The sequence below is a fragment of the Microcaecilia unicolor genome, chromosome 3 (assembly GCF_901765095.1).
Source record: "Microcaecilia unicolor chromosome 3, aMicUni1.1, whole genome shotgun sequence".
Lineage (NCBI taxonomy): Eukaryota > Metazoa > Chordata > Amphibia > Gymnophiona > Siphonopidae > Microcaecilia > Microcaecilia unicolor.
In genome coordinates, this window is record NC_044033.1 from 114,224,405 (window position 1) to 114,251,469 (window position 27,065).

The following is a 27,065-nucleotide window of genomic DNA, read 5'->3' on the forward strand; positions in this document are numbered from 1 at the left end:
AGTGCCATGTAACTTCTTTGAGTGTCTCCTAGTCTTTGCTCTTTTTGAAAGAGTAAAAAATCAATTCACTTCTACTCATTCTACGCCACTCTGTATTTTGTAGACCTCTACATTATCCCCCCTCAGCCATCTTTTTTCCAAGCTGAAGAGCCCTAACCTCTTTAGCCTTTCCTCATATGAGCGGAGTTCCATTTCATTTATCATTTTGGTCACCCTTCTTTGAACCTTTTCTAATTCTGCTATATCTTTTTTTAGATATGACGACCAGAATTGAATGCAATACTCAAGGTGTGGTTGCAACTTGGATCTACATTGCCGCACACTAACCAATCACCATGTGCTTAGCGAGTGAGCCCTTACCGCTTACATAATAGATGGCATTAGGGGCTTATGCATTAATGGACTCATACTAATGGGAAAATCGTGCATGGCCGTTAATGGTTAAAATAGAAAAACTGGCCATTTTGCCTCGGTGGTAAAAATGACCTTAGCGCATGGGAATCACCCACATAAGAATATGCTAAGGCCACTTTTTACTGCAGTTTTGTAATAGAGCTTCTTGATATCCTGATGATGGAAAAAGTTAAAGATATTTTTTCAATGGCAAACTTATTTGAAAACTAAAAGAAAGCCACTTTTAGTATTCCAAAATAATGAGACTCTCAATTTTAAAAGCTGTCCATTCTGATACTGCGTTCGTAGGGATTAAGCATTTTTCCACGATCAGTTGATTTCTATTGTGCATTAACGTAACTTTAGTTATTTAATCTTTTATTAATTTTCAATTAGTTACACAGAGATGATATTACATCAAAATGTTTAGGAATTCACAATATTTTGCTTAACTCAATAAGCTAAAGCAAAAATAAAAATGAAGAAAAAAATACAAATATATTTTGTCCACAATAGAAGGATCCAAGAATAGGAAATAAATCCAACTATCTAATACATAAATAGAATTATATCATAATTCAAACTGACCAGAAGGATTTTAGGATCATGCAGCCTAGACAGCACATTAACTGGAGGAAACCATTTCAGGGGTAACCCTCACATTCTCTCTAGCAGTAATAAATTCTTGTAATCTTTTAGGACAGGAAAAAAGGTAATGAACTCCATGCAGAGAAATCATGCATTTACAAGGAAATTTAATAACAAAAGTTCCCCCAAGTGAAAGAATGTTTGGTTTAAAAACCATCAATTCCTTCCTCCTGGCTTGAGTCTCTCTAGCTAGATCTGGGAAAATCTGAATTTTAGCTCCCATAAAGATGACATTCATTTTTCGGAAATAAGTACGCAATACCAAATTTTTATCCGATTCCAGTGCAAAAGTAACAAGCAATGTAGCACGATCTGAAATTTCAGATCTTTCAAGACAATCAGTTAAATTCAATTCCTGCGGAGGTTCTGGTGTTCCATTTGTTGGACAAGGAATTATTTTGAGATATTGTGTTCGAGTCACTAAAGGGTAACTTTCTATCGAGATATCTAGAATCTCCAGGAAATATTTTTTTAAAAGTTCAATAGCTGTAATGAATGAAGAAAATTCAAAAACCTTAAGTTATTCCTTCTTAGCTGATTTTCAGTATACTCCAATTTGCTTGCTGGGCTTTATTATCCTTAATTACAGACACCACAGTAGCTTGCAAAGATTTTAACTCAGAGTCACAAGTTTCCAGTTTGGCAATATGGCTTTCAACCTTAGTGGATATCTGTGCATTAGTAGTTTTTGTTTGACTTATTTCAGTTTGAGCATAATTAAATATCTGCTGTAGAGACGTGTTTACCCCTTGGATGGCCTCCCAGAGAGTGTCTATAGTGACTTTTTCAGGTTTTGATGAGCCTCTTCCTAATCCGGGAGAAAGCTCTCCTTGGATTATTCCTAGGGGTAAATAACCCCTTCTGTTGTTACAGTACCTGGGGTTGAAGTGAGGGCTGGTCCTCCCACAGCCGTCGGTAAGTCGACAACTCCAGTCGCTCCCTCATACGGCCCGCTCTCAGTCCCGCTAATTCTCCCAGGTTGTGGAGGGGTCGAACTGGCAAGGGGGCTCAACGTGGCTCCCTCTGTGCTGTGCTCCAAAGATGGCGTTGTGGAACTTCTAGAAGCAAGAGCCGGCGTTCCCGGTGGGCGGATTCCATAGCTCTCCAACGTGGGTTGTGACTTGGTGGGCACATTAACTGTGCTCGAGGAGGTAGGAGCCACAGTTTTGCCTTTCCTCTTCCCCATTACTCTCGGGGAGCGCTCCGTGTCGCCAGCCCTCGAACGGAAAACTTTTGGAGCTCTCACACACACGTCTGGTCAGACGGCCATCTTGGATCCGTCTGCATTAACGTAACTTTAATGGACATTACTGCATATTGCAACATAGTAAATAGGCCCTAGGTCCCAAATTTCTACTGTTCTGTCCCTTATTCACTGATACCTCTATGTTCCTGGAGCATCACTCCTCTCTCTGGGCTTATACATTTATTTATAGGTTCTTTAAAAATTTGTAGTGATTCAGTAGAGAAACATACTACAATAAGAATAATAATGAGAATATCTCCAAGCAGACAAAAACTAGGATGTCTATTGAATGTGTACTCATTTCTTGTTTGCATAAGTTTGCAAAGATTGTTAGAAAAATCTGGGACATTATACAGACACATCTGCTCATGGACGTAGTTTGACTGTTTCATTTGGGGGGGGGGCAAAGGATGGGGCGGAGCAAATTAGCATATTCATTTGCATATGCATATATATATATATGCAAATGAATATGCTAATATGGAGGAAGGAAGGAAGGAAGGAAGGAAGGAAGGAAGGAAGGGAAAAAAAGCTGGATTTTTTGGGGAATAACCATAATGAATATGTGTGAGATATCAAGCCAGCTCTTTCTCCCTCCCTTCCTTCTTTCCTCCATCATGTAAGGCACTACCCAACAAAAACAGTGTTACAGATCTGGCCATCTGAAGTTATTTATTTTCTCCTCCATCTTGTAAGGCACTGCCCAACAAAACAGTGTCAGAGTAGTAGACTAAAGATGGACCAATAAAGAACGACAACGTGGATGCAGGCAGCAGCAGCTCACAGGCTAGGCATGATTATTATTTTAAAACATTCTAAGTCCAAATCTCTAACAAGATGGATAAAGAGGTACAGAATGACAAAGTGGATGCAGGCAGCAGCAGCAACTCACAGGTTTGCTTGCTGTGTTTTGAGTGAATGGCAACGGCTGCATGGGGGAGTTGAAAAAAAATGAGATTTTACCAAATGACATCTTCTTCCTTCTGTGGACTCACTCAGGACTGATAGGCTCAGGCTCAGTCACTTCCACTAGTAGGACAAGACTTGCAGGCTTGCAGCGGCAAACTAGCACCAGTAAAAGCACCAACAAACAGGCAGGCTCGACTCCGTCCTTTGCTTCCCTGCCCTCTCAGCGTCCTGCCGAAAAGGAAATGACGTCAGAGGAAGGCAGGAGTCCGGGAAGCAGAGAGGGCAGGGAAGCGAAGGACGGAGACTCCGTCACAGAGTTGAGCCTGCCTGTTTCTTGGTGCTTTTACTGCGACTTCGGGTGAAAGTTGTCCCCCCCTCACCCCCCCCCCAGTCTACGCCCATGCTAAGTCCTGCAAACTTATGCAAACAAGAAGCGAGTACACGTTCAATTTCATCTACCAGACACCAAAAGTGTATAGGCTGTAGTATCTGCAATGTTACTGAAGAGTGCACTGAATGAATCAATCCAGCAAATGGAAAATGCTTTAGAATGTGTTCTACGACTGATTGCACTTCTGATTATGTGGTCTACATCCTACAGTGTTCCAGTAACAGAATATATGTTGGCAAAACCACTAGAAAATTTCACACACATTTGAACATAAGTCCTACATAGCACATTTTAAAGAAGGGGATCCGTTAGTAGCGCATTGTGCAGCTACAAATCATGTTTCTTCACAACTGAGTTGCTTTGTTATCGATCAGATTAAAAACAATATTTGGGGTGCAGATTGTGCCCATTGCTTGCTTCAATGTGAATTCCATGGAACGAGCAGGTTTAAATATATTGATTGAATGGGCAGTTTTTTTATGATTGGGTTTCTTCCAGCAGATGACATTTTGATCAATTTCTGTTTAAGCAAGCTAATCGGGAGAATTTTGAGCTCTCCCAGTTCTCGTAGTTGACCAGTGTGGGTCAGCTGATCAGTCAGCAGCAAGCTGACGTTTTATTTAAAAGCCGGCACCATTTTTGAAGCCCCAGTGCATTGAAATGCAATGCAGTATATATGCAAGGAAGTGTTATTTTTATTTACAACATGTTACTATGTTATATTAGGGCTTCGTTTACGAAGCTGCGCTAGCAATTCCTGTGCGTAAATGAGAGGTAGCCCATTCAATTCCCATGGGCTTCCTCTTATTTGCCGCACGAGAATCGCTAGCACGGCTTTGTAAAAGAAGCCTTTAGTCTGCACTAGAAGCTGAAGTTTTAAGTGAAGCAGTTCTATAACCCTGGAGGAGCTGAGCTGGTGATTATATTGCTTCATACAGAAGAGCCATCCAACACTGGTGCAAATCAACATTGTGACCTCCGTTATTTGTTTGCAGATGATAGCAGAGCACAGCATATCCTGTGAAAAAGCTGTGGGCGAAACGGGACCCAGTCGGGATTAAGACGATAAGCATTTCTACCTGATGCTTCTGTTTTTCATTTGGAAACAGTTTTATGGTCGTTGATTATAAAAATGATATAAAGTAACAATTAAAAACATAAAAAATATTGAATATGGTAGAAAAGTACCACAGATTTTTTTAAAGGTCTTTTCCTCCATTCTAAAATAAAAATATTGGTTTAAATAACTTTGTGATTAAAGAGGTGTGTTGAGCACTGAGTGTTTGAATCCATACTGCGAGTATTTCAATTTGGGTTTGTGGAAGTTCACTGTATATATTAAACCAGTGCATTTTTTCTAGCAAAAAAGGTGCCGGTACTCAAATGCCAGGCTACCCTTCAGGGGTTGGTTGATCACTGAGGGTCCCACCCCACAATAGCCAGGCCCCTTGCAACCAGTCACAGAATCTATGACAAGGCAGAATTGTCGTGTAGAGCCTGAGCTCTTTCATTAAAACTTGGGAACCATGGGTCAATGTTAGCAGAATAGAAAAGGTGTTGGTACTCAGTACCCCTAAGTACCCCCTCAAAAAAAGCCCTGTATTAAACTGAAACAAAATCAGAGCAAGAAACTGCATACTAGACATAATATGATATGATGGGAAAACCACAAAATCATAAGGCCATATTCCAGACTGTATGTCAGGCATTAAGAAATGTTATAGTAATACTGGTTCTGCAATGAAGGATCAACCTTACCCAGAATTGAGTTTTGCTTTCTCAATCAAGCTTCGAGGCTGATACATTTGAGCGAGGAGCTCCGGTGAGCAGTTAGGCTGACTGAAGGCTAGGATTCTGCAGTTCTGTTCAGTCAGTGGGCTATCACTGAACCATGTAATTGTGGCGGAGGCAGGCATTCCATTCACAGGATCATATATTGGAGTCATGGTTTTACTGTACAATCCAGGACTTGCTAGAAGACAAATTTAAAAAATGAATGGAAGAAACCACAGAGTGGAATTAATAACATAAGATACTAAAATGGGGGTGGGGGATATGCAAAGCTGGTTATGTGGCTACTGGTAGCATTGACCACAGAAGCAGCATTTAAATAAAACTGGGACCCTAAAGGGCTAGATTCTATAAATGGCGTCTGAAAATTCTACGTGGAAAAAAATATGCCTAGGCGTATTTTCTATAGTACGCCTACATTTTATAGAATAGGCTTAAATTTCCACATGGTATATAGAATTATGCTGAGCGCCTCTCCACGTGACCAAATTTAGTCCCGGCCATTTACGCCATGTTTTAATTTGCATAAATCCCAATGCCTAAATTAGGCACAGAGTGGGTGTATTCTATAACAGCACGCATAGATTTTAGAAACACTCATGCCCCGCCCATGGCCACACCCCCTGTCAACTATGCAACTTAGAATTTACAAGCACCATGCAAATTGTGCGCATAAATCTTAATGCCAATTAATGCTGATAATTGCTTGTTAACATCCAGTTAACAGCACTGATTAGCTAGTTGAACAATTAAGTTATGTACATTGTTACACAATATACACAATACGCTTCAATTTCCATGAAGAAATTAAGGCACAATATATAGAATCCTGGGGAATATGTATAACTTTTATGTGTATAAGTTGCTATACACATAACAGCTATGCATAATGGAGGAAGATAAACTGGAGATGTGGCAACGCAGTGGCGTAGCCACAGGTGGGCCTGGGTGGGCTGGGGCCCATCCACTTAGGGTTCAAGCCCACCCAACAGCAGCACATATTTAGTGCTAGCTAGTGGGGATCCCAAGCTCCGCCAGCTGAAGACCTACCCCTGGTGGTGCTGAAAACACTGCTTTCCACTTCAGCAGTCTAAGCTTCCCAAGCTTATGATACTTGATACTGGCCTCATCACATGGGGGGGGGGGGGGGAGGAGAACACTCAGTGCCCACCCACTTCTTGACTAGGCCCACCCAAAATCTGCTGTCTGGCTACGCCCCTGGCGGCAAGGTACAGACCTGCAAAATTCAGCTACTTGGCATATAACTTACATGCAGAATTAGGACACAGAAATAGTCTGACATGTGTATGTAATCACCAGAATTCACTATCAAACACCAGTGTTTAGAAATGAATCTAGTGCTACTATTTAAATGTAATGACATTGCAAAATAGAAGGATAGAGGCAAGTGCTACTGCTTTGTTTTCCCCTGGCTAGCCCCTCAGGAGGATTGGGGATGAGCTGTGGCCAGAGTCTGTGCATCTGTGAGATGTGGAGGGGCCTTTTCGATCTGACTTTGAACGCTGTGCAGAAAATATTCAAAAATCCAGTAGCGAACATGGCCATTTTCAAACCTGAAAAAGCCTATCTTTTTTTTTCTCCCCAAAATAGCCATTTGCTAGATGTTGTTGTGCTCAGTGCGTCTTTCTTTTGGACCATTTAAAAACAAAAAAAAACAAAATAAAAGAAACGGTGAAAAACGCACAAAAGCAAGCATTGGGATGTAGGAGGAGTCAGCATGCTCAGTAAACCGGCCACACAAACATCCCAGCAGAGCAGTGGGACACCCTGGGAGGCACTGCAGTGGACATCACTTAAAAGCTTCCAGGTACATATCTCATTATTACCCCCTTATATTATACTAGTAAAACATGCCCATTTCAGGCGCAAATGAAACGGGCGCTAGCAAGGTTTTCCTCCTGAACCCCTCCCTGCTCACCCCTTCGGCGTTGTGAAGGCACTGGCCACCATTGTTGTGGACCTCGACACACGCCAATGCCACCTTCAATGTGCTGAGTCGTTGGTTGTGAAGCCACTGACGCCATTGCTCTGCCCTCGATGACATCACGTTTGACGCAAGGGCGGGGCCCCAACACAGTGATTTCGGTGGCTTCACCACCACAAACCCTTCGAAACGGAAGGAAGTGCCCGAAGGAACTGACAGTGACGTCAGTGTCCTCAGAACGTTGAGGGTGAGTTTTATTATATAGGATGGGGAGCTCTCCAAAGCCCACCAAAGCCCTACTATACCCAACTGTACACCACTACAATAGCCCTTATCTTATGGTTGCAGGTGTCACCTATATGTGTGTACAGTGGGATTTTGAGGATTCACACTTTCCACCACAAGTGTAACAGAGTGGGATATGGGCCTATGACCCCTTCTCTACAGTGGACTACACCAACCACTAGGCTGTTCTAATAGGACTAGCCATAACATCTGACACGGTCATAGAGGCTTGTATGTACTGTTTCTTTCATACCATTAGGGGGTGGGAGGGGGTCAGTGACAACTAGGAAAGTAAGGGATGGGGGTCATGCCTTAATACATCCAGTGGTCATTTTGTGACTTTGTTAATAAAACAGGTTTAGACCAAAACATCTAGGTTTCAACCTTGGACATTGTTGCTTTGTTCAATTATGGCAGAAAAATGTCAAAGTGTTAGGCACACCTAAATCCCACCTCCAGAATGCTCCCGACACACCCCCCTTATGATTTGGACGCACTGCATAGAAACATTTCTAAAAACAATGTATTTCAAAAGTAGCGATTTGGATATTTTTACAAAAAAAAAAAAAAGTTCATCTGCTGCTCTGTGAGATTTTTTGACATTTTTCTGTTTTGAAAATGAGTCCCATAATGATTCCAGTAAAAAAGAGAGATGAAATTGTTGGGTGTAGTATTGGATAGTCATTTGACAATGGGTGCTTAAGTGGCTCAAACAGTGCAATCCTCTCTCTTTCAGCTTCGCTGGTTAAATAAACGGAAAGCATTGCTCCCTAAGAGTGATTTTCGAAGTGTGATACAAAGTATGGTCATATGTAAAATTGATGACTGTAATGCATTGTAGTTGAGGGTTCAAAATATCATAAAAAAAGCTTTACAGCTTATTTAAAATGCAGTGGCCAGGATGGTTAGTGGAGCCCATAGATATGTTCATGTGACATCTATTTTGAAAGAGCTACATTGGCTGCTAGTAAAATACAGCATACAGTTTAAGGTATTATCATTGATCCATCAAACCTTGTATGATACAGCTCCTTGGTACTTTGTCAACACTTTGTCAGCTTATGTGTCAAGGAGACAGTTTTTAAAAAAAATTTATTATTATTTTTTTTGTTACATTTGTACCCCGCGCTTTCCCACTCATGGCAGGCTCAATGCGGCAGGCAATGGAGGGTTAAGTGACTTGCCCAGTTGAGATCAGAGATAGCAATGTGTTTATCTTTAGAGAGAGAGAGTGTATTATGTAGATACTAGATCAACTGCATTTTCTGTGGTCGATCCATTACTATGGAATTCCTTGCCGGGATCTCTACGTTTATGTAGGAATGTAGCACAGTTTAAGAGGTTGCTATAAACTCACCTATCTGCGTAGGCCTTTTAAAATATCTAATGAATGAAGTAATATGTTTAGTTTTGTGGCAGACCAATGCAGCAGTATGGTAGAAGACTGGTACTGTTATGACATCAGCAGTATAAGAGCATGATTGATTTAGGTGCTCATTTTCAAAGCAGATAGATGTCTTAAAATGCCTTTAAAAAAGTCCGTCTGCTAAATATGTCCAAATCCTGATTTTGGAAAGTCAGAATTTGGACGTTTTATACTGTATTTTGTCCAAATAGCAAGGGGGTGTGTCGTGGGCGTGTTTTGGGAGGGACTAAGGAGGACCCAAAAGTAGGACATCCAACTGCGATTTTTGAATGGGAAGAAATGTCCATGTCAAAAAAGAAGGATGTTTTTATCTAGGCCTGTTTTAATCACGTCCAAGTTACAAAACGTTGCTCTTATTGAGCAGCTGACCACTGGAGGGATTAAAGCATGATCCTTCCTTAATCCCCTTGTGGTTTCCATCCTCCTCCCTCTCTCCTAGATGTGAAACCAGAGGATTAGCCTAGTGGCTAGGGCGATGGACTATAAACCAAGAAAGCTGGGTTCAAATCCCACTTCAGCTCCTTTCTTTTTTTTAATAACTCTGAGCCTATATATATAAGACATTTGCAAGCCTGAAGGCTATTGAAGTGATGTACATTCAGGTATAGTACGTATTTTTCAGGTCCTGGAGGGATAACATCTACAAAAAAAAGACACAGTGGGGTTTGAACCTGTGTCCCTTGGTTTACAGTCTACTGCAATAACCATTTGACTACTCCTCTGTTCTGCAGGGATATCTGTGTGGCCATATTTTTGAAAATTATGCCAGATGTTCATGTCCTTGTTTTTTGTCATTCAAAAGTTGGATGTTTCAATTTGGAAAATGGCTATTTATTATGGATGTTTTCAGGTGCAAAAATGTCCAATCAAACAGGAAATCTATACATTTTTCCTGTTTGATTACGGCTGTGAGATGGATTTTAATTTTTTGGACGTAATAATCAAGGCGGGTTTTTTGGACTTGGATGTTTTTTTGAAAATGCCCCTCTTAATATTCTGGAATAATAGTGAAGCAGTGATGCAATGGATTGTCTTTATGTTTGTGTGTTGATTATATTATGTGTATTTTATGCATGTAACCCGCCTAGGGTATGGGTGGGTTAGAAATTTAAATTAAATAAATAAAATGTGAAATGAAGTTGTACTTAGCCTGAATATTTGAGTTAAACCAAACTGGTTTCGATTAGTTCAGACTGTATCAGAGCAGTAAACGTTTTATGTCATCCAGTCAGGAATGGTTTATAAACTAATCTGATCCAGCTTGCCTATCCTTGGGAAAATGTCACCACTAAAAAAGGTCTTATGCCCCACATGACAAAGTACCACCAAACCTTAAGAGCAACCAAAGAAACAAATAACAGCAACCAAAAAATAATATTTCTCTCAATGAATTGAACAGGCTGCCAACTCAACCAAGTATCTGCTCAGCATAGTAAACAACCTACTGCAACCCCCATAACAGAACTAGTCTGCCCTGTCAAAACTGAACTGCAATGATTTCTGGCTATCAGTACAATACAGGGCTAAATTTAAAACTCTCTGTCTGATCTTCAAGGCCCTTAAAAGAAAGGGCCCAGAGTGCTTGAAGAACAGGATCACCCTTGACACAATTCCAAAGGATGCTAAGGTCCTCCCAAGGAATATTCCAAATCACATCATCTCCAAAGGGCATCACATGATGTGATACCTGCCAGCAAGCCTTCTCTGGAGTAGCTCCCACACTCTGGAATGTACTCCCTGAAAGACTTAACACAAGACTGTCTCTGAAGCTGGTGAAAGCTTGGCTCTTCAACCAGGCCTTTAGTGGAAGACGTCAGTGGCTTTCCTAGGGGGGCTGACACCCGGGGTGGATCGCCGATGCAGCGCGACCCCCCCCCCCAGCGAAAGAACCCCCCCGGGGGTTTCCATGCTCCCTCTGCCCCGGAACAGGAAGTAACCTGTTCCGGGGCAGAGGGAGCACAGAACGAACGTAGCGGACAGGCGCGCAGCACCCCCCCCAGTGGCGTGCACCCGGGGCGGACTGCACCCACTGCCCCCCCCCCCTTGGTACGCCACTGGAAGAAGTAACTAACTTGCTAGTCACACATACATTCAAGGAGTGACACCGGCTGCACATATGATAGCAGGACATGCTTATCTACTCCTACCCTAGATAAGATAATATTTAAGCACCTTTCTGACCTCATATGCAACTTTCTTAAATTAATCCCTTCATCTTCTTATGCCTTTTATTTTATCTTACCTATCTATATTTTCCATCTTTGTTTATATCCTACGCTGTCTAAAATGTTTTATTACACATTGTGTTGACATTGTAAGTTGTATTCTATGCCATACTTTGTACTGTTATTTGAATATTTTTACTGCTGTAATTTTCCATTGCTTATGTTTGACTTATTCTTGCTCTACACGAGTGAATTCCAGGGGTGTACTGGTAAATTTTTAACAATGGGCTCTCTCTCTGGGCACAGCCAGCCCTGCAATTTGAGGGGGGCAGCGGTAGATTTGAGGGGGGCAATCCATGCTTCTCTCTTCCCCCCTCTTCCAGGCACACTATGCATACCTTTGCTAACAGGGATGTCGAGCCCCACCAGCCAATAAATAGACTGCACCACTCTCCACTGCTTGTTTCTGGCACTGAACAGCAAGCTGGGTCTTCTGTCACATGTATGAGAAGTCCCAGCCTGCTGCTCAGAGCTGGAAACAAGGAACTGGGAGTGGTGGCAGTCCATTTACTTGGCTGGTGGGGCTCAGCACCCCCGCCAGAAAATAAAAGAGAATTCAGGAGGGGACCCAAGCTCACATTTTGGGAGCCAGTTGTTAAAATAGCCATGGGGGGTGTCCTTAATTGGCTAAGTGCTGGCCATTTGTACATACATGAATATACATTGCTGGTGCCCAAACATGACCCAGCATTGAATATCCAGGCATGAAGCCAGTGATGGTGAAAAATCGCTGACTACCAGCTCAATATTTACCTCTGCCCCCCCCCCCCCCCCATTATTCAGTGCTACTTAACCAGTTATCTGTGAATATTCAGCGGGAGATATCAGGTTATCTCCCGCTGAACTGAACTCAGTGCTTAGCAGCTGACCAGTTATATCATGTGATATAACCATCTATCCACGAATTTTCAGTGCAGTGGCTAAGTTTGGTAGCCAAATTGGTCCACCGAAATAACAGGTCTATCTTTGGCCAGTTTAAACTTAACAGGCCAGCTCTAAATATTGGCTTAGAAACATAGAAACATGACGGCAGATAAAGGCCATATGACCCATCCAGTCTGCCCATCCTCTGTAACCCTTAATTCTTCCTGTTCCTAAGCGATGCCGTTTTAAATTATGGAACAGTCCTCGACTCCACCACCTCCACCGGGAGACCATTCAATGCCTCCACCACCCTTTCTGTGAAATAATACTTCCTTAGGTTACTCCTAAGCTTATTCCCTCTTATCTTTGTCATATGCCCCCTCATTCCAGAGCTCTCCTTCATTTGAAAAAGGCTCTCTTCCTGTACATAAATGCCCTTGAGATATTTAAACGTCTCTATCATGTCTCCTCTCTCCCTCCTCTCTTCCAGCCAATACATGTTGAGGTTCATAAGCCTGTCCCTATACTTTTTGCATTCAAGACCGCTTACTAATTTCGTAGCCGCCCTCTGGACCGACTCCATCCTGTTTATGTCTTTCCGTAGGTGCTGTCTCCAGAACTACATGCAGTTCTCCAAATGAGGCCTCACCAGAGACTTATACAACAGCACTATCACCTCTTTTTTCCTGCTGGTCATGCCTCTCTTTATGCACCCAAGCATCCTTCTGGCTTTGGCCGTTGCTTTTTCTACCTGTTTGAAAGCTTTAAGGTCGTCAGACACAATTACCCCCAAGTCCCGCTCTTCCTTCACACACTGAAGCACTACACCCCCTATACTGTACCATTCCCTTGGATTTTTGCGACCCAAGGCTTGGCAGTTTCCGGCTAAAAATAAACTGGATGTTCAATGCTGGTCACTGGAAACGGCTTGACATTGAATAGCTGGTCTCACTGCCGACCGCAGGAATTAGCTGGATTGCCTCCTGCGGTCTGAATATTGGCCCCCTGATTCTTATGCCAACCAATTTTCAGAAGTATGGAGTTAGTTTATAAAATAGTCCAAAGCACTCAAATTAGCAAACCAGAATTTGGTTGGTTAAATTAAACTCTTTTTTTCTGATGAAACTAGCCCCCCTCCCCCGCTATTAAAAGCTATTTAACTGGGCAGACATGGCCACTGACCAGTTAAAGAGCATTTTGGTGCCTAACAGCGGACATTCAGCAAGAGATAACCAGTTATCTTGTGACATAGCTGGTTAGGTGCAGATATTCAACGCTTAACTGGCTATGTTCAGTGGTTAAATAGGTCACGTAGTAGGCCTATCTGTAACCATCATAAGCAGTTAATTTTTTAATGGTTAACCCCCCCCCCCCTGATATTCAAATCTAGTCGCCAGACTAGGTTGAAACCAATGTTACCAAAGCATGATTTTAGGTCTGTAGTACAGAGTATGGTGATCTCTTGAATTGATTTCTGCAATGTTCTGTACCTCGATATTGCTAAATTTAGAATACAGCATTGCACAAAGTCCAGAATGCTAGAGCTCATTTGTTAAGTGGTACATCCTGGCTTGAGCATGTTTCGCCTGTACTCCGTTTGTTGCATTGATTATCTATTCAATTTAGGGTGTTATGTAAGATTGCATATTTGATTAATCAGGCATCATATGCAGACTCAGTTCCTTGGTATCTTAAAGGGCTCTTGTGGTGTATGGCCTTTCAGGCCTGTACTCGGAGTGCAGGCATACATGTGCCGAAACATGGTTCCATGTCAAGTCAGCTTTCATAAACATCTATAATTCCATTCCAGCATCCTGAGTCTGTTTTTGAAGAGCCTGATCCAGTTCCCACTCCTTGTTCCTTGATTCTATCCACCTTGTGGGATCTTTGTGTTCTTTCCACTTTTTGCGGTTGTTTTGCTCAAAGTATGTAACTCACAAATATTTTAATGAATATAGACATCAGTCATTTCTTGGATCCCCTTTAATTAGATTAAGATATTTAAGATGCTTGAGTTTGCTTTAGAGAAAATATTCAGCTTAATATATCTTCATATTTCCTTTAAATTACACAAATGGAAGGAGAAGGTTTGCTAAGGTGTCAATTTCTTTTTAAAAAACACAGTCTTATTAGGAGACTCATTGGAGAACAGGGACTGAGTTTGTTGTTTTTGATACAGAAAAGCAGGATTTATTAAAACTAATTCAATGCTCTTACCTGGTGACCCTGATATCACTGGAGAACTGTCCAAATTCAAGATGTCCTCAATTACTGGGTCTTTGTTCTCTTTCTTCTTTTTCTTTTTCACAGATTCTTCTGATGGTTTTAACAATGAAAGCTCTTCTGATCGCCTAATATCTGTACCATTTAGAACAGGAAATCTGGTTAAGTAATTGGCTACGTAGACATAATACAACAGTCACTAGCTGTCGACTCTGCACTAAATTGGGAAGGGCCCAATACTTTAGTTTTTGAATGTTTTACTTTTGGTGAAATATTTCTGTCTAGAAATATCTACATAGATATTGGAGCTGCCTATTGAAAGCACTTACACTTAAAGCATCGGCACTAAATGTGTAAGTACTTTCTAAAAAAAATAAAATCCAGTGGCACCATTTATATAATTCTAGATATACAATCCATTATATTATGTATCCAGAATTATATATAGACAAAGGAATTGGGCTTGGAGTATTCTGGGGGTAGTAGTACTTATATGCATATTCCATAAATGTAAGCTGCTACACATATATTATATAAGATTTTAAATGGAGAATGTCCAGGATACCTTTTGGTTCATTTGGTTTTTTTTTTTTACTACTCCTGGTAGATTTAGAAGGTTACATAACTATCAACCATTTTCATTACCATCCCCTAAGAGTGTGAAATGATTTAATTTCTTTGAAAGATTGTTGACTTTCCATGCTCCTAAAGTTTGGAAAAATGTACTGACAGGTATGGATATGGTGACAGATTATTTGCATTTTAGGAAACAACTTAAGACTGTACTTTTTAGAAAATTTGTTTACTTTTATTGAGAATAATGATTCTTATGTTATTTTTGTATGCCATGTAATTCCCAAGGACTATACCTTGGTTTCTTGATTTTGTAAACCACTTAGAACTTATGGTTTTAGCGGTATAGAAGTGGGATGTAATAATAATAATAATAATAACATATAGTTTTTAGGGCTGATGTTCAAAGGCACTTATCTGGTTAGCAAGTGCTACTAACCGGATGAGGTCTAGTGAGAGGGATATTCAATGGCAGTAATAATGCCACTGAATATGCCCTTTGGTCAACTTAGCACTATCTGGACTGTGCTGGGGTGGTCTGTGGCCATGTTAGAGCCCGTTAGTGGCTATATTCAGACCGTTAACCAGATAGCTAATCAGATAAAAGTTAGGACAGCAAAAACACTGCTTAGTGAGTGCTAATGGGGGACTTTCCTGTGCCCTAAACCCAGATTAAATGCAACACTTTTTTTTTTAGAGCATTGTCAAGTTTTTTGATTTTCAGGTCAAGCGCTAATGTTCATATTAGCGTGCAGTACCTGGGAAAAGGTAACGTGGGAGCACTTACCACCTTCAATTTAGGAGGCACTAAGGAGCCCTTTTACCAAGCTGTGGTAAAAAGGGCTCTGCAGTAGCAGTTGTTTTTGCTGCATGCCAGAGCCCTTTCTACCGCAGTGAGTAAAAAAGGCTGAAAAGCGACATGGCCATGTAGTAAAATTGCATTTACCACAAAGCCATGGGGGGGAGAGGGGAGCACTTATCGCCACCCATTGAGGTGGCAGTAAGGCTACCACGGTAACCCAGCGGTAACTGGACAGCGCTTGTCGCTGCCCAATTACTGCTGGGTTATCACCGCGCTAATAATTTCAGAGCACTGGAAATGGTGCACGCTCAAGGCGGAATTACTACCAGTGGCTGCGTTGGGCCGGCAGTAGTTCTGGGTTGCCTTGTGGTGAGCCCTTTGTCATGCCCCAACCCTTTAATAAACGGGCATTAGACAGTTAATACATGGTAATTGGAACACGCTAGCTGGTTAACATTTCCACACCCACTTTCTGCCCATGACACGTCCCCTATAAAAAAACTATTTTTGAAAAATAGTTAATGCATGGTTTGCACATGGAAAAGAAGAAAATACCATTTCCATGCTAAATGTACATTAAGGGCCTAATACAGTTTGGTAGAATGGCCTGTTTATCTGGTTCGCTATCCAGTTAGTGATCTGATTATGGCTGCTAGCCAGATTGCACTTCTGGGTCAATCCTGAAAAGGGATATCAGCGTTGGTTGGTGCCAGGTACTTTTACTGAATATCTGGTTTCATTTTAACTATGGCAGTTGGCATTTTGCTTGAACACTAAATATTGACCCTTATATATTTTCTTTGTGCCACCCAAAAGAATGATAAGGTAGTGCCACAGTGAAATGCATAACCTATATGTGTAATGGTCAAATGGTGTCACTTACACAAATGGTTTATATATATTGTGATGAGCAAGGAGTCCGTGGCACTCCCCCAGTGCTCTTGCTGCTTGCACAAGGGTGTAGGAAAGCTTTAAGACAGGTAGGAACCCTAGACTGGGAACCTTAAGTGGGAAGGGATTAGGAAATCCTCATTGGTCTTAGTGCTGGGAGAAGGAAAGACCTAGGGATGTGGCTACCCAGACACCTCTCTGGAAACTTCCTTCTCAGCATAAGAAAAGTCTGGTCAGTGGAGGAAGAGGGAGAGAGGGGAGAAGGAGAGAAAAGAGCTCTTTTACAGATGGCCAGCGGGGAGTAAATGGGCTACCCAACCTGGGGTAGGAAAGACCCCAAAATAGATGCTGGGCCAGGAAGCCGTGGAAAGGTCTAAGGCTCTGTAGGCAAAATTTCCTGGGGGTAGGCGAGGCCTGGAAGCAAGGGTCTGAAAGGTGCAGCCCTAATACTACAGAAAAGGATGAGGAATAAAGCTAAGTTTTAAATGTTTTATTTTGTAACCTTTTTGCTCCAAAATAGAGAGCCGTATGGTTTATTTAGATGTCCCTGGTTGTAAAAGGGTAAGGAAATTAGGGCTGCATATTTCTTGGGAGTTTGACTGTGGGCCTGCTTGGAAAGAAAGTTTGTGGACATAGCAAAAGTGATGAAAAGAAAACCGCTGACATATGTACTTACATTGGTGTGACATACAAGCCTCCTTCACAGACAGAAGAAATGGACAGAGATTTAATTGAAGACATTCAAATTATAGCTGTGAAAGGTGAAGTACTACTAATAGGTGATTTTAATATGCTAGATGTTGATTGGAGTATCTCTATTGCGGGGTCTTTTAGAAGCATTGAGATCCTGGATTCTGTACAGGGGGAACTATTTCAGCAGTTGGGGCCATACTGGACTTAGTACTTAAAAATAGGGAGAGTGTTTCTGATGTTATAGTAGGTGATCATCTGGCATCCAGTGATCACCAGTGGTTTAATACTAAGGGGCCCTTTTAGTAAAGGCAATAGGGTTACCGTCGGGGTAGCACACAGTGAATCGGCCCTACAGCCAGGCTCTCCCAGGAGCCCGGTGGTAGTTCAAGTTTCGCTGCACTGTTTCCAGTGCTAGAAAATAACTTTTATTTTCTAGCACTGGTGAGTGGGGAGAAGGCATGCCCAGTGGTAATCGGGCAGCTTGATTACCACTGGGTTACTAACAGAGCCCTCACCGCCTCCTAAATAGGAAATGGTATGGGCTCTGGCAGGAAATGGTCATGCACCAATTTTCTAAGTAGCTCATGGCCATTTACTGTCTCTTTTGAAAAAAAAAAACCCTTTTACCTACTGCGGTAAAAGATGGCCTAAGCGTACGGCAATCCCATGCTCAGACACCACTGTGGGCCACCTCTTACTGCCACTTGGTTAAAGGGCCCCTAAAGTAGGCATGGAGAGGGCTCATTGAAAAGTGAAGCTAACTTCTCTTCATGGGGGCTTGATGGTATTACATTATTAGATATCATTTATTATTTTCTTGTACTTATTTACATTTGGATTGTCATTCTTATATTTTCTGTATGTTTTAGAAAATTTGAAAAAAATTCAATCAATTTATATAAAAAAGGCTAACTTTGTTCAGATGGGGGATTACCTCAGGAATTGCTGTCTGGATTGGAACATCTGGAAGAAGTTGGAAAACAGTGGGCAAAACTGAAAGGAGCTATTGTTAAGGGCAACTAACTTTTTTGTAAGATGGACAATTCAGTTCTTTATCTGCCATCATTTACTAAAAATGGAAAAAGGTAAAACCGGGTGGGAAAGAGAGAACTCTCGGCGGTTAGGGAGGGGGGAAGATGCTGGACCATATGCAGGTGGCAGCAGGGGGAATTAAGAAAACTGCAAGTGGCCATTGTGGGGGGGGGGGAAGGGAGAAAGACCCTTGGGTGGCTGTCAGAAGTGGGGAAGGGAGAGAAACAGAACCTCGGGTGGCTGTGGGAGAGGATGAGAGAATCTCGGATGGTGAATTCTACTAATCATTTCTATAGCACTGTTAGACATATGTAGAGTTGTACACATTATATATAGGCACTTTCTCTGACCTTAGAGGGCTCACAATCTAAATTGTTGTACTTGGGGCACTGGAGGGTTAAGTGATTTGTCCAAGATACCAAGGAGCTGCAGAGGGAATTGAACCTAGATTACCAGGCTCAAAGCCCACTGCACTAACCATTAGACTACTCCTCCACTCTAATTTGTGGAACGGCTTCCTTGTGGTAGAGACAAAAACAGTATCTGAATTGAAGACAGCTTAGGACATAGGATCTCTAAGGGAGTGATAGGGAGAGTAGATGGCATGGATGAGCAGACTGGATAGGCCGAATAGCCTTTATCTGAATACATTTTCTTTGTTTCTATGTAATGCGGCCCTCCATATAACTGAATTGTAATTAAATCAAATGCCTATTTAATTTGGGATTTAGATTTCATTACTCACCAAATCTGAGTTCAAGGCAAATTACAAATAGGTACACAAATGTTTTCCTTGTCCAAGTACACTTGTAACCTAAGTTGCACCTGAGGCAGTGCAGAGTAAAGTGACTTGCCCGACATCACAAGGAATAGCAGAGTAACATGAGTTGCCATACTGAGTCAGACCAAAGGTTCATCTAGTCTGGTATCCTGTTTCCAACAGAGGCCAATCCAGGTCACAAATACCTGGCAGGATCCCCCAAAAAATCCCAACCCCAGGAATAAGCAGTGACGTTCCCTAGCTCTAACTTAATAACAGCTTATGGACTTTTCTCCCAGGAATTTACATTTGTTATTGATCCTTTAAGGTACATATATAAAGCTACATGGAGAGTGACTTAATTTCTCTTCTCTCTATCATTTCAGTTACTGAACTTACCATTGGAAAACTCCTGTACTCCGAGCGCTTGATATTTCAACTATATACTCAACCTGCACTTACCTTTCTTATTGTCTGCCACCCTCCACCATCTAGTATGACCTCTCTTGAGGAACTCTACTTATTGATCTCCAATGTAACTTCACATGTTACCTTGGGTGACCTTAATTTTCATGCAGATGATCCTCAAAGATGCCATTGTAACGTGGTTTCTTCATGTAAATTGCATGTGTGGTATATGTATGTATAAATACTTGTACCAACAAGATGGCATGTATTTATATTCCCTTGTGCAGATGATCCTGGAGGTACAGTCAAGTTTTCAGAATTCTCACATAGGCATCCTGTTCCAGTGCGTCTATTCCCCCTGTCATATCACTATCTAGATCTTGTATTTCTGTTAGGTAGGTCCCTACTGTGGGGAATGAAGACATTACCACTCCCTTGTCCTGCACTGATTATTTTTTAGTCTCTTTTCATCTTCCTCATCCTCCACCAAATTGCATCCAGGGTAGAGTCAATAGGTAGTCTAGAGGCACAGCAAAGTCATTTTGGAAGACTTAGCCCCAAAATGCTTTGCCTTCCCTTGTGGCTTTTCTGAGTTATTGCTGGAGAACCAAGCTTCTAGTTTGTACAATCCTCTAAATACCAATCTCATGGATCGTGCTCGCTTCGGGTACAAGACCTTGCATTTAAACATGACCATTCCTTGTATCTTCATGGCGTACATCTATTGTAAAGACAGGCCCATCACTCCCAGAGGAACTGGAGAAAATAAAAGTCTTCTGCTTTGCAAAACATTTATAATTTATCCGTTCTCAGCAAAATCACCCAAAGAAACTCTTCAATGTTGTTGCAAGTCCTTCCAAATCTCCTAATCAGTTAAATATAGATAAATCTATGCCCTATTCTCTGGATGATTTTTCCACATTTTTCTCAAAGTTTCGTATTTTTTAGCAGAGTTTCTAGCACCCTCTGGGATGGTTGATACCTGTCTTTAAGGTGACACACCTGGTGACATTTTCCAGAGGTCTTGGACTGCCTTTAATCCCGCCTCCTTGTTTAGCTTAGTGAGAGTTCTAGGTTCAGTGAAGCTGTCTAGGTCACTGGTTGACCATATCTTGTGCAGTATGTTAAGAATCCACTGCATGGCTTACTAGCTGATGTTCTTATGATGATGATCAGTTCGAGCCTGGTTTCAGGTTACATACTCAGCACCTAAAAAGAAGCAATTATTCACCCCTTCTTCAGATGCTGAACCTAGAGCAAGTGTTTAAATAAACTAAAACTATTCCCTCCCCTCCCCCGAAAAAAACAAACAAACGTCCTTTAACCTATCCTCCAGATGTATGGATAAAGTTTGGCTATATACCCAATTATATGGTCAAACTTTTCTGTGCAGATAGTTTAAAACAAAACCATATCTGTGGCTGGTACCTGCCGCTGACCAGGTATATCATGTGGAATTTTGGCAAGAACATTCTCTTTTCAAAAAAATAAAATCACTTTTCTATTCTAATTATCTGTGGCTCCAATTTCTGGCTTTATTATATCTTTTTTTCTTGTCTCCGTTTATCTCATACTGTTGCTTTCCTCTGTCAGTATTTTAACATATGTTTTTCTTTCTTTTTCTCTCTCTCTCTCTAGCTATTTTATTTTATTTAAATTCTTCTTGGTTTTTAATAGTTCTAAAGTATTTGTCAATATTTTTATTCTGCCTCTTCTGCTCCACCCTTAATCTAAGTATGCATTTTTACCCTTCTTTTTACCATGTGTAGTCACTCTCTCTTTTTCTCCCCATGCTGTTTTCTTTCTTTAATTCTGGCACTTTTAGCTTCGGTCTGTCATTATTTTCCTTCCCAATCTATGTCTTCTTTCTTCCCTCAGCTCCTCCCTCTCTTTCCAAGATTCTCTCTCTTTTCCAAGACTGTACCATTCAGTTTGTATTCTCCCTACCAGTATCTTCTCCCTCCCCCCAGCATTGTTTACCTATCCATACCCTTTCTGGAGTGGAGGACTAGCCTAATTGTTAGTGCAGCAGCATCAGAACCAGGGGAAATGGGTACAATTTCCACTGCAGCTCCTTGTGACTCTGGGCAAGTCACTTAGGGGCCCTTTCACAGAGCAGTGGTAAGCCCAACGTGGGCTTACTGCTTGCTCTTCCGGAACGACCGCTGGTCCAATGCTGCCACTGGCAGTAGTCTGGCCTGAGTATATGCCAGTTCCATGGGAAAAAGAAAACCCCTGGAAATGGCTTGTGTGGTGGTAATCCAGCGGTAATCAGGCATCAATGCGTGCTGCTCGGTTACTGCCGGGTTAGTGCGGGAGCCCTTATCGCCACCTCAATGGGTGGCGGTAAGGGCTCCCCATTGCATGGCCATGTGTGTCTAGTGGCTTTTTACCCACTGCAGTAAAAAGGACCCTGGTACGAAGGAAAAATGTCCCCCACTGCTATTGCAGGGCCCTTTTCCTCTCAGCTTGGTAAAAGGACCCCCTTAACCCTCCATTGCCCTAGATACAAAATAAGTACCTATGTATAATATGTAAACTGCTTTGAATGTAACCACAGAAAGGCAGGATATCAAATCCCATTCCCTTTCTTCCAAAGAGGCATCTTCATCCTGTTCTGTAGGGTTCTACCTCTTATATTATCAAGACAGAAGTCATGCCTTGAATTTGCATATTTCTGGTTGGAAACCCATCCTCTTTGCCTTTTTCCTACTGTTGGCAGAAAAGCTGCATGAAAGTGTTTGCAAATTGAATTGTAATGTTCAGTTAGGTTTTACTTACTTAAGTATTTGCAGATCTCTGTAACAGCCTTGAAGACAACCGACGAAAAGCTAACCTTCAACCTCACTGTTTTCATGTTTGGCAAACGAAGACGTAATGACTTGTGCTGATTTGTAAAGATCAACTTGGCATCAGCTTGAACTCCGTATTTGTCCAGTGTCCAATGCGTTTTCAGGAGCCAACAGTTTTTTTGTCCCCACCAAAGTGCATAGTCTGACCAATCCTGACACACTTCTACAAAAAAACATAAAATAACAGAAATTATACGGAAGTCACATAGATTTTAGTTTGAAAATATTTCAAGCATTTTATTGAGAGTAAAAGAATGGCCCATTTAGGACTTGAACTTCCAGTCATGGAAGGCTGTTGTAGAAGCTTTTAATAAAGTTACGAATTACAATTAATGAGATCTTCAGAAATCAGGGCCCTTTTACAAAGCGTCGGTAAGCCCAATGTGGGCTTACTGCACACTAACTCAGAACTACCGACAGCCCAACATGGCCGATGGTGGTAGTTCTGCCTCGAGCGTACAAAATTTCCAGCACGCTGGAAATTTTTTTTATAGCACGGCGCTAACTCGGTGGTAATCTGGCTTTGCCACGTACTGCCCATTTACTGCTGGATTACCGTAGGAGTTCTTACCGCCATCTCAAAGGGTGACGGTAAGTGCTCCCTCCCACAAGGTCACACGTTAAGAGTAATCTTACCTCATGGCCATTTTTTAGGGGCTTTTTACTCACTGCGGTAAAAAGGGCCCTGAAGTGTGGGAAAATGGCCCCCACCGGTACCACAGGGCCCTTTTTCCTGCAGCTTAGAAAAAGGACCCCCTCAGTGATTAATAAGAATTGACCTGGTCGATATTCAAAATGATATAACTGGCCAGAAACGGCTGCTGATTAGTTAAATTACTTGTTTGGGGCTTTCTGCTAATTTTCAGCGGCTTTTAAGCAGTTATCTCTGTTGAAAATTAGTGGTTAGTGCTGTGTAGCAAAGTAAACAGCAAGACAGGCGATTTCACTGTGAATCAGCAGTGATAGAGTTAATTCCTCCTTCTACCTGGCAGGAAAGGTGAGGCTAGTTATGATTTGAGGGAAGTAACAGAGTGTGAAGAGAGAGGCACCTAGTGGAGAGGACCAGCCAGATACCTATATACTGCAATATCCCTTCACAGGTTCACTGCGGTTTACAAAAGAAAGTGAATTACATAGAATCACCCAAAATTACATACAAAATAAAGTAGCATTAATTAGTTTTCAAACAAGCTTTGCAGTTTCCTTCGAAATAATCAAAAAAGCACTCTCCAAGCCTTATCAAAGAGATTAAAGAGTTCCATTCAGAAATGACTGCAAAAGGAAACCAAGCATTAAAATTTTCAAAAAAACGTACTCCTCTAGAGCTAGGGAAACCAAACAACAACAACAATGTCGGTATTGGAGAAAAGCGACTAATTAGAAAATCATAGAACAGGTTACCCAACAATTCCAATGTATATCCATAATATTCTATATCAGGTTAGGCATGCTCTAACACCATTCTTGAATTGACGCTACGTGTATCTCTTTGTGGTGCTTATATCTTCATGTGACTATATAGAACTGCCACCTAACCTTGCATGCTATGTTGTGAGATGGTATATGTTTGCCATTACCTGTATTGCCTTAACCTATGTTATTTCTTTCTTTCTATTACCTCACTCAAGTTAATATTTTCCATTTTGTTATTTTCCCTAGTTAAATAGCAAATGTAATTTTATTGTAATGAACTGCCTGAGTGTGTTGATTTTCAGGATCTACCTGGGGTCAAGGTATACATGTGGGAAAGTTTATGGTTCTGTTGGAGCACCAAAGTCAGAACTCCCCCCCCTCTTTGCCAACTATCTTTCTGCCTCGATTTGGCTCCAATCCCAGAAGGACCTGTGTACTTAAGATAGACGTGTTCCAGAAGCTTGAAGGTCTATAAAGATCCAGTTGCCATTGAGTAGTGGTGGGGGTGGTGGGGGAGGGGGGTTGCTATTTAAGCACATCTTTAACTTCACTTAAATATATTTTTGTCAATGAACAGAAAGACTTGATATTTCAACTTTTTAATGTCCTAAGAATCTTTACTTAGATATTTTGTGCTACTTTGGATGGAGATGAAACTTTATGTAGGGAAATTAATTATGTGAAAGAATATTGTCTTCACGTGAAAATTTGTCTTCATGTGAAATGTCAAATGCAAAAGATATTACTTGGCTTTAACAATTCAATTGTTTTTCTACCAGTTTTACTCTTTTGTAATAGAACAGGAAATACCCATGCAAAAAGGTAATGAATATTGTTCCTGTATGAAAAATGATCCATTTCCAAGCTTACTTCCATTGCCCAAAGCAAGACAGGATATGCTATTTCTACTTTCAGGGCCATTATTTTCAAACTTTCATAACTCAATGATTCAATTAACATTCCAAATGTTATATCCGTCTTGTTTGGAAAATAAAACCCTCCATTGTAAAACAAACTAATAGGCCAAATCATTTTTCTTTGTATGTTTTCTAGATTAATATGCTCTTCTTCAGCCATCATCAGTATGCCACAGAACAATCATTAAACGTACTTTCATGACAGTACACAAAGAAACAAAAGCAGATTTGTATAAAACAGAGATACAATTATGTGAACCTTTCAGGAAGAGATGACCAGGTTGATTATGATAGAACAACTATAAGGTTTTAGTTCAGTCTTGGGTATAATTTTCACAGATGGCATGATGGCTTGATTACACTCCACAAATTATTGTGAAGAGGATAAGGAGTGACCGTCTTCATGCTGTCAAACTTGTATAGGTAAGAGTGGGAACATCTTATTGGCACAGAAGAAGGCATTGTAAAGTGTAAGGAAAGGTGACTACAGTTAGACTAGACTTAATAGGAGTAATTGGGTACACTAGCAGGCTTATTTTCGAAAGAGAAGGACGCCCATCTTTCGACACAAATCAGAAGATGGGCGTCCTTCTCACAGGGTCACCCAAATCAGTATAATCGAAAGCTGATTTTGGGCATCCCCAACTGCTTTCCGTCGCGGGGACAACCAAAGTTCACAGGGGTGTGTCGGAGGCGTAGCGAAGGCGGGACTTGGATGTGCCTAACATGAACGTCCTCGATCCATAATGGAAAAAAAAGGGCATCCCTGACGAGCACTTGGATGACTTTACCTGGTCCTGTTTTTCTTACGACCAAGGCACAAAAGGGTGCCCGAACTGACCAGATGACTACTGGAGGGAATCGGGGATGACCTCCCATTACTTCCCCAGTGCTCACTAACCCTCTCCCACCCTCAAGAAACATCTTTAAAAATATTTTGTGCCAGCCTCTATGCCAGCCTCAAATGTCATACTCAGATCTATCGCAGCAGTATGCAGGTCCCTGGAGCAGTTTTAGTGGGTGCAGTGCACTTCAGGCAGGCGGACCCAGGCCCATCCCCCCTACCTGTTACACTTGTGGTGGTAAATGTGAGCCCTCTAAAACCCACCAGAAACCCACTGTATCCACATCTAGGTGCCCCCTTCACCCATAAGGGCTATGGAAGTGGTGTACAGTTGTGCGTAGTAGGTTTTGGGGGGCTCAGCACACAAGGTAAGGGAGCTATGTACCTGGGAGGAATTTATGAAGTCCACTGCAGTGCCCCCTAGGGTGCTCGGTTGGTGTCCTGGCATGTGAGGGGGACCAATGCACTACAAATGCTGGCTCCTCCCATGACCAAAGGGCTTGGATTTGGTCGTTTCTGAGATGGGCGTTCCATTATCGTCGAAAATCAGAAAGACCAAGTCTAGGGACGACCATCTCTAAGGACGACCTAAATTTCAAGATTTGGGCATTCTCGACCGTATTATCGTAACGAAAGATGGACACCCATCTTGTTTCGATAATACGGGTTTCCCTGCCCCTTCGCCGGGATGTTTTGCGAGGACGTCCTCAGCAAAACTTGACTTCTCGTACCGACATGAACTCATATTTCGCAAAACTGCTGTGTCAAGGATTGTCTCCTCCAATCTAATATGGGGAAACTAAGAATTGAGAAAATAACAAAGAAGCTTTTAAGCTAAGTACTTGAAGTTTGAAAAATAAGTTTTTTGATAACAGATAGATTAAAAATAAAAAAAGTTAAAAAATAATAAAATTTGGATCAATGATGAATAAATGCCCACTCTAAGCAATGCTTGGCTTGATAAATTTAGCCATAGTAGTGGTGACATGTGCATCCAATAGATCCAGTAGTACTACTAGACATAAGTGTTATTTATAAGAAGAATTTGTAATTGGTCTGGAGCTGGGCGTTGTTATTGGAAGATATAGGAGCCTCCTCCATTGAGAGAAGTCACAGATACTGTTAAATTTGATTACAGAATACCAGGCACTGCAGATTTTTTTCAGTGCTGAATTTTGGGCACCATTTATTGAATCTACCTCTTTTCCCCTAAATTCTATATATTGTGCCTTAATTTACACACAGAAATTGAAGTGTATTCTATAACAATGCACGTAACTTAATTGATAAACTTGCTCATCAGGACTGTCAATTGGATGTTAACAAGCAATTACAAGCACTAATTGGCATTCAGATTTACACGCATAACTCGCTAAGTGTATTCTGTAATGTGGTGTAGGTAAATTCCAAGTCCCACAGCTGAAAAGGGGGCACGGTTGTGGGTGTTTTGAAAATATATACACATTATTAATAGAATACACCTGCTCTGTGCCTAATTTAGGCGTCGGGATTTATGCCGAGTAAAACAAGGCCT

The 27,065-nt window shown here is 41.5% G+C and overlaps 1 protein-coding gene across 2 annotated transcripts in view; it reads right to left on the reverse strand.

Moving 5' to 3' along the window:
- Window positions 1-27,065, reverse strand: part of FERMT1 (fermitin family member 1) — a 138,491-nt gene that overhangs the window by 78,305 nt on the left and 33,121 nt on the right. For both annotated transcript variants that reach the window (XM_030196311.1, XM_030196312.1), the window contains exons 3-5: window positions 22,287-22,520; window positions 14,341-14,481; window positions 5,346-5,559 (exon numbers count right to left, since the gene is read on the reverse strand). In XM_030196311.1, the coding sequence (XP_030052171.1) occupies window positions 5,346-5,559; window positions 14,341-14,481; window positions 22,287-22,520 (589 nt within the window). The remainder of the gene's footprint in view (window positions 1-5,345; window positions 5,560-14,340; window positions 14,482-22,286; window positions 22,521-27,065) is intronic.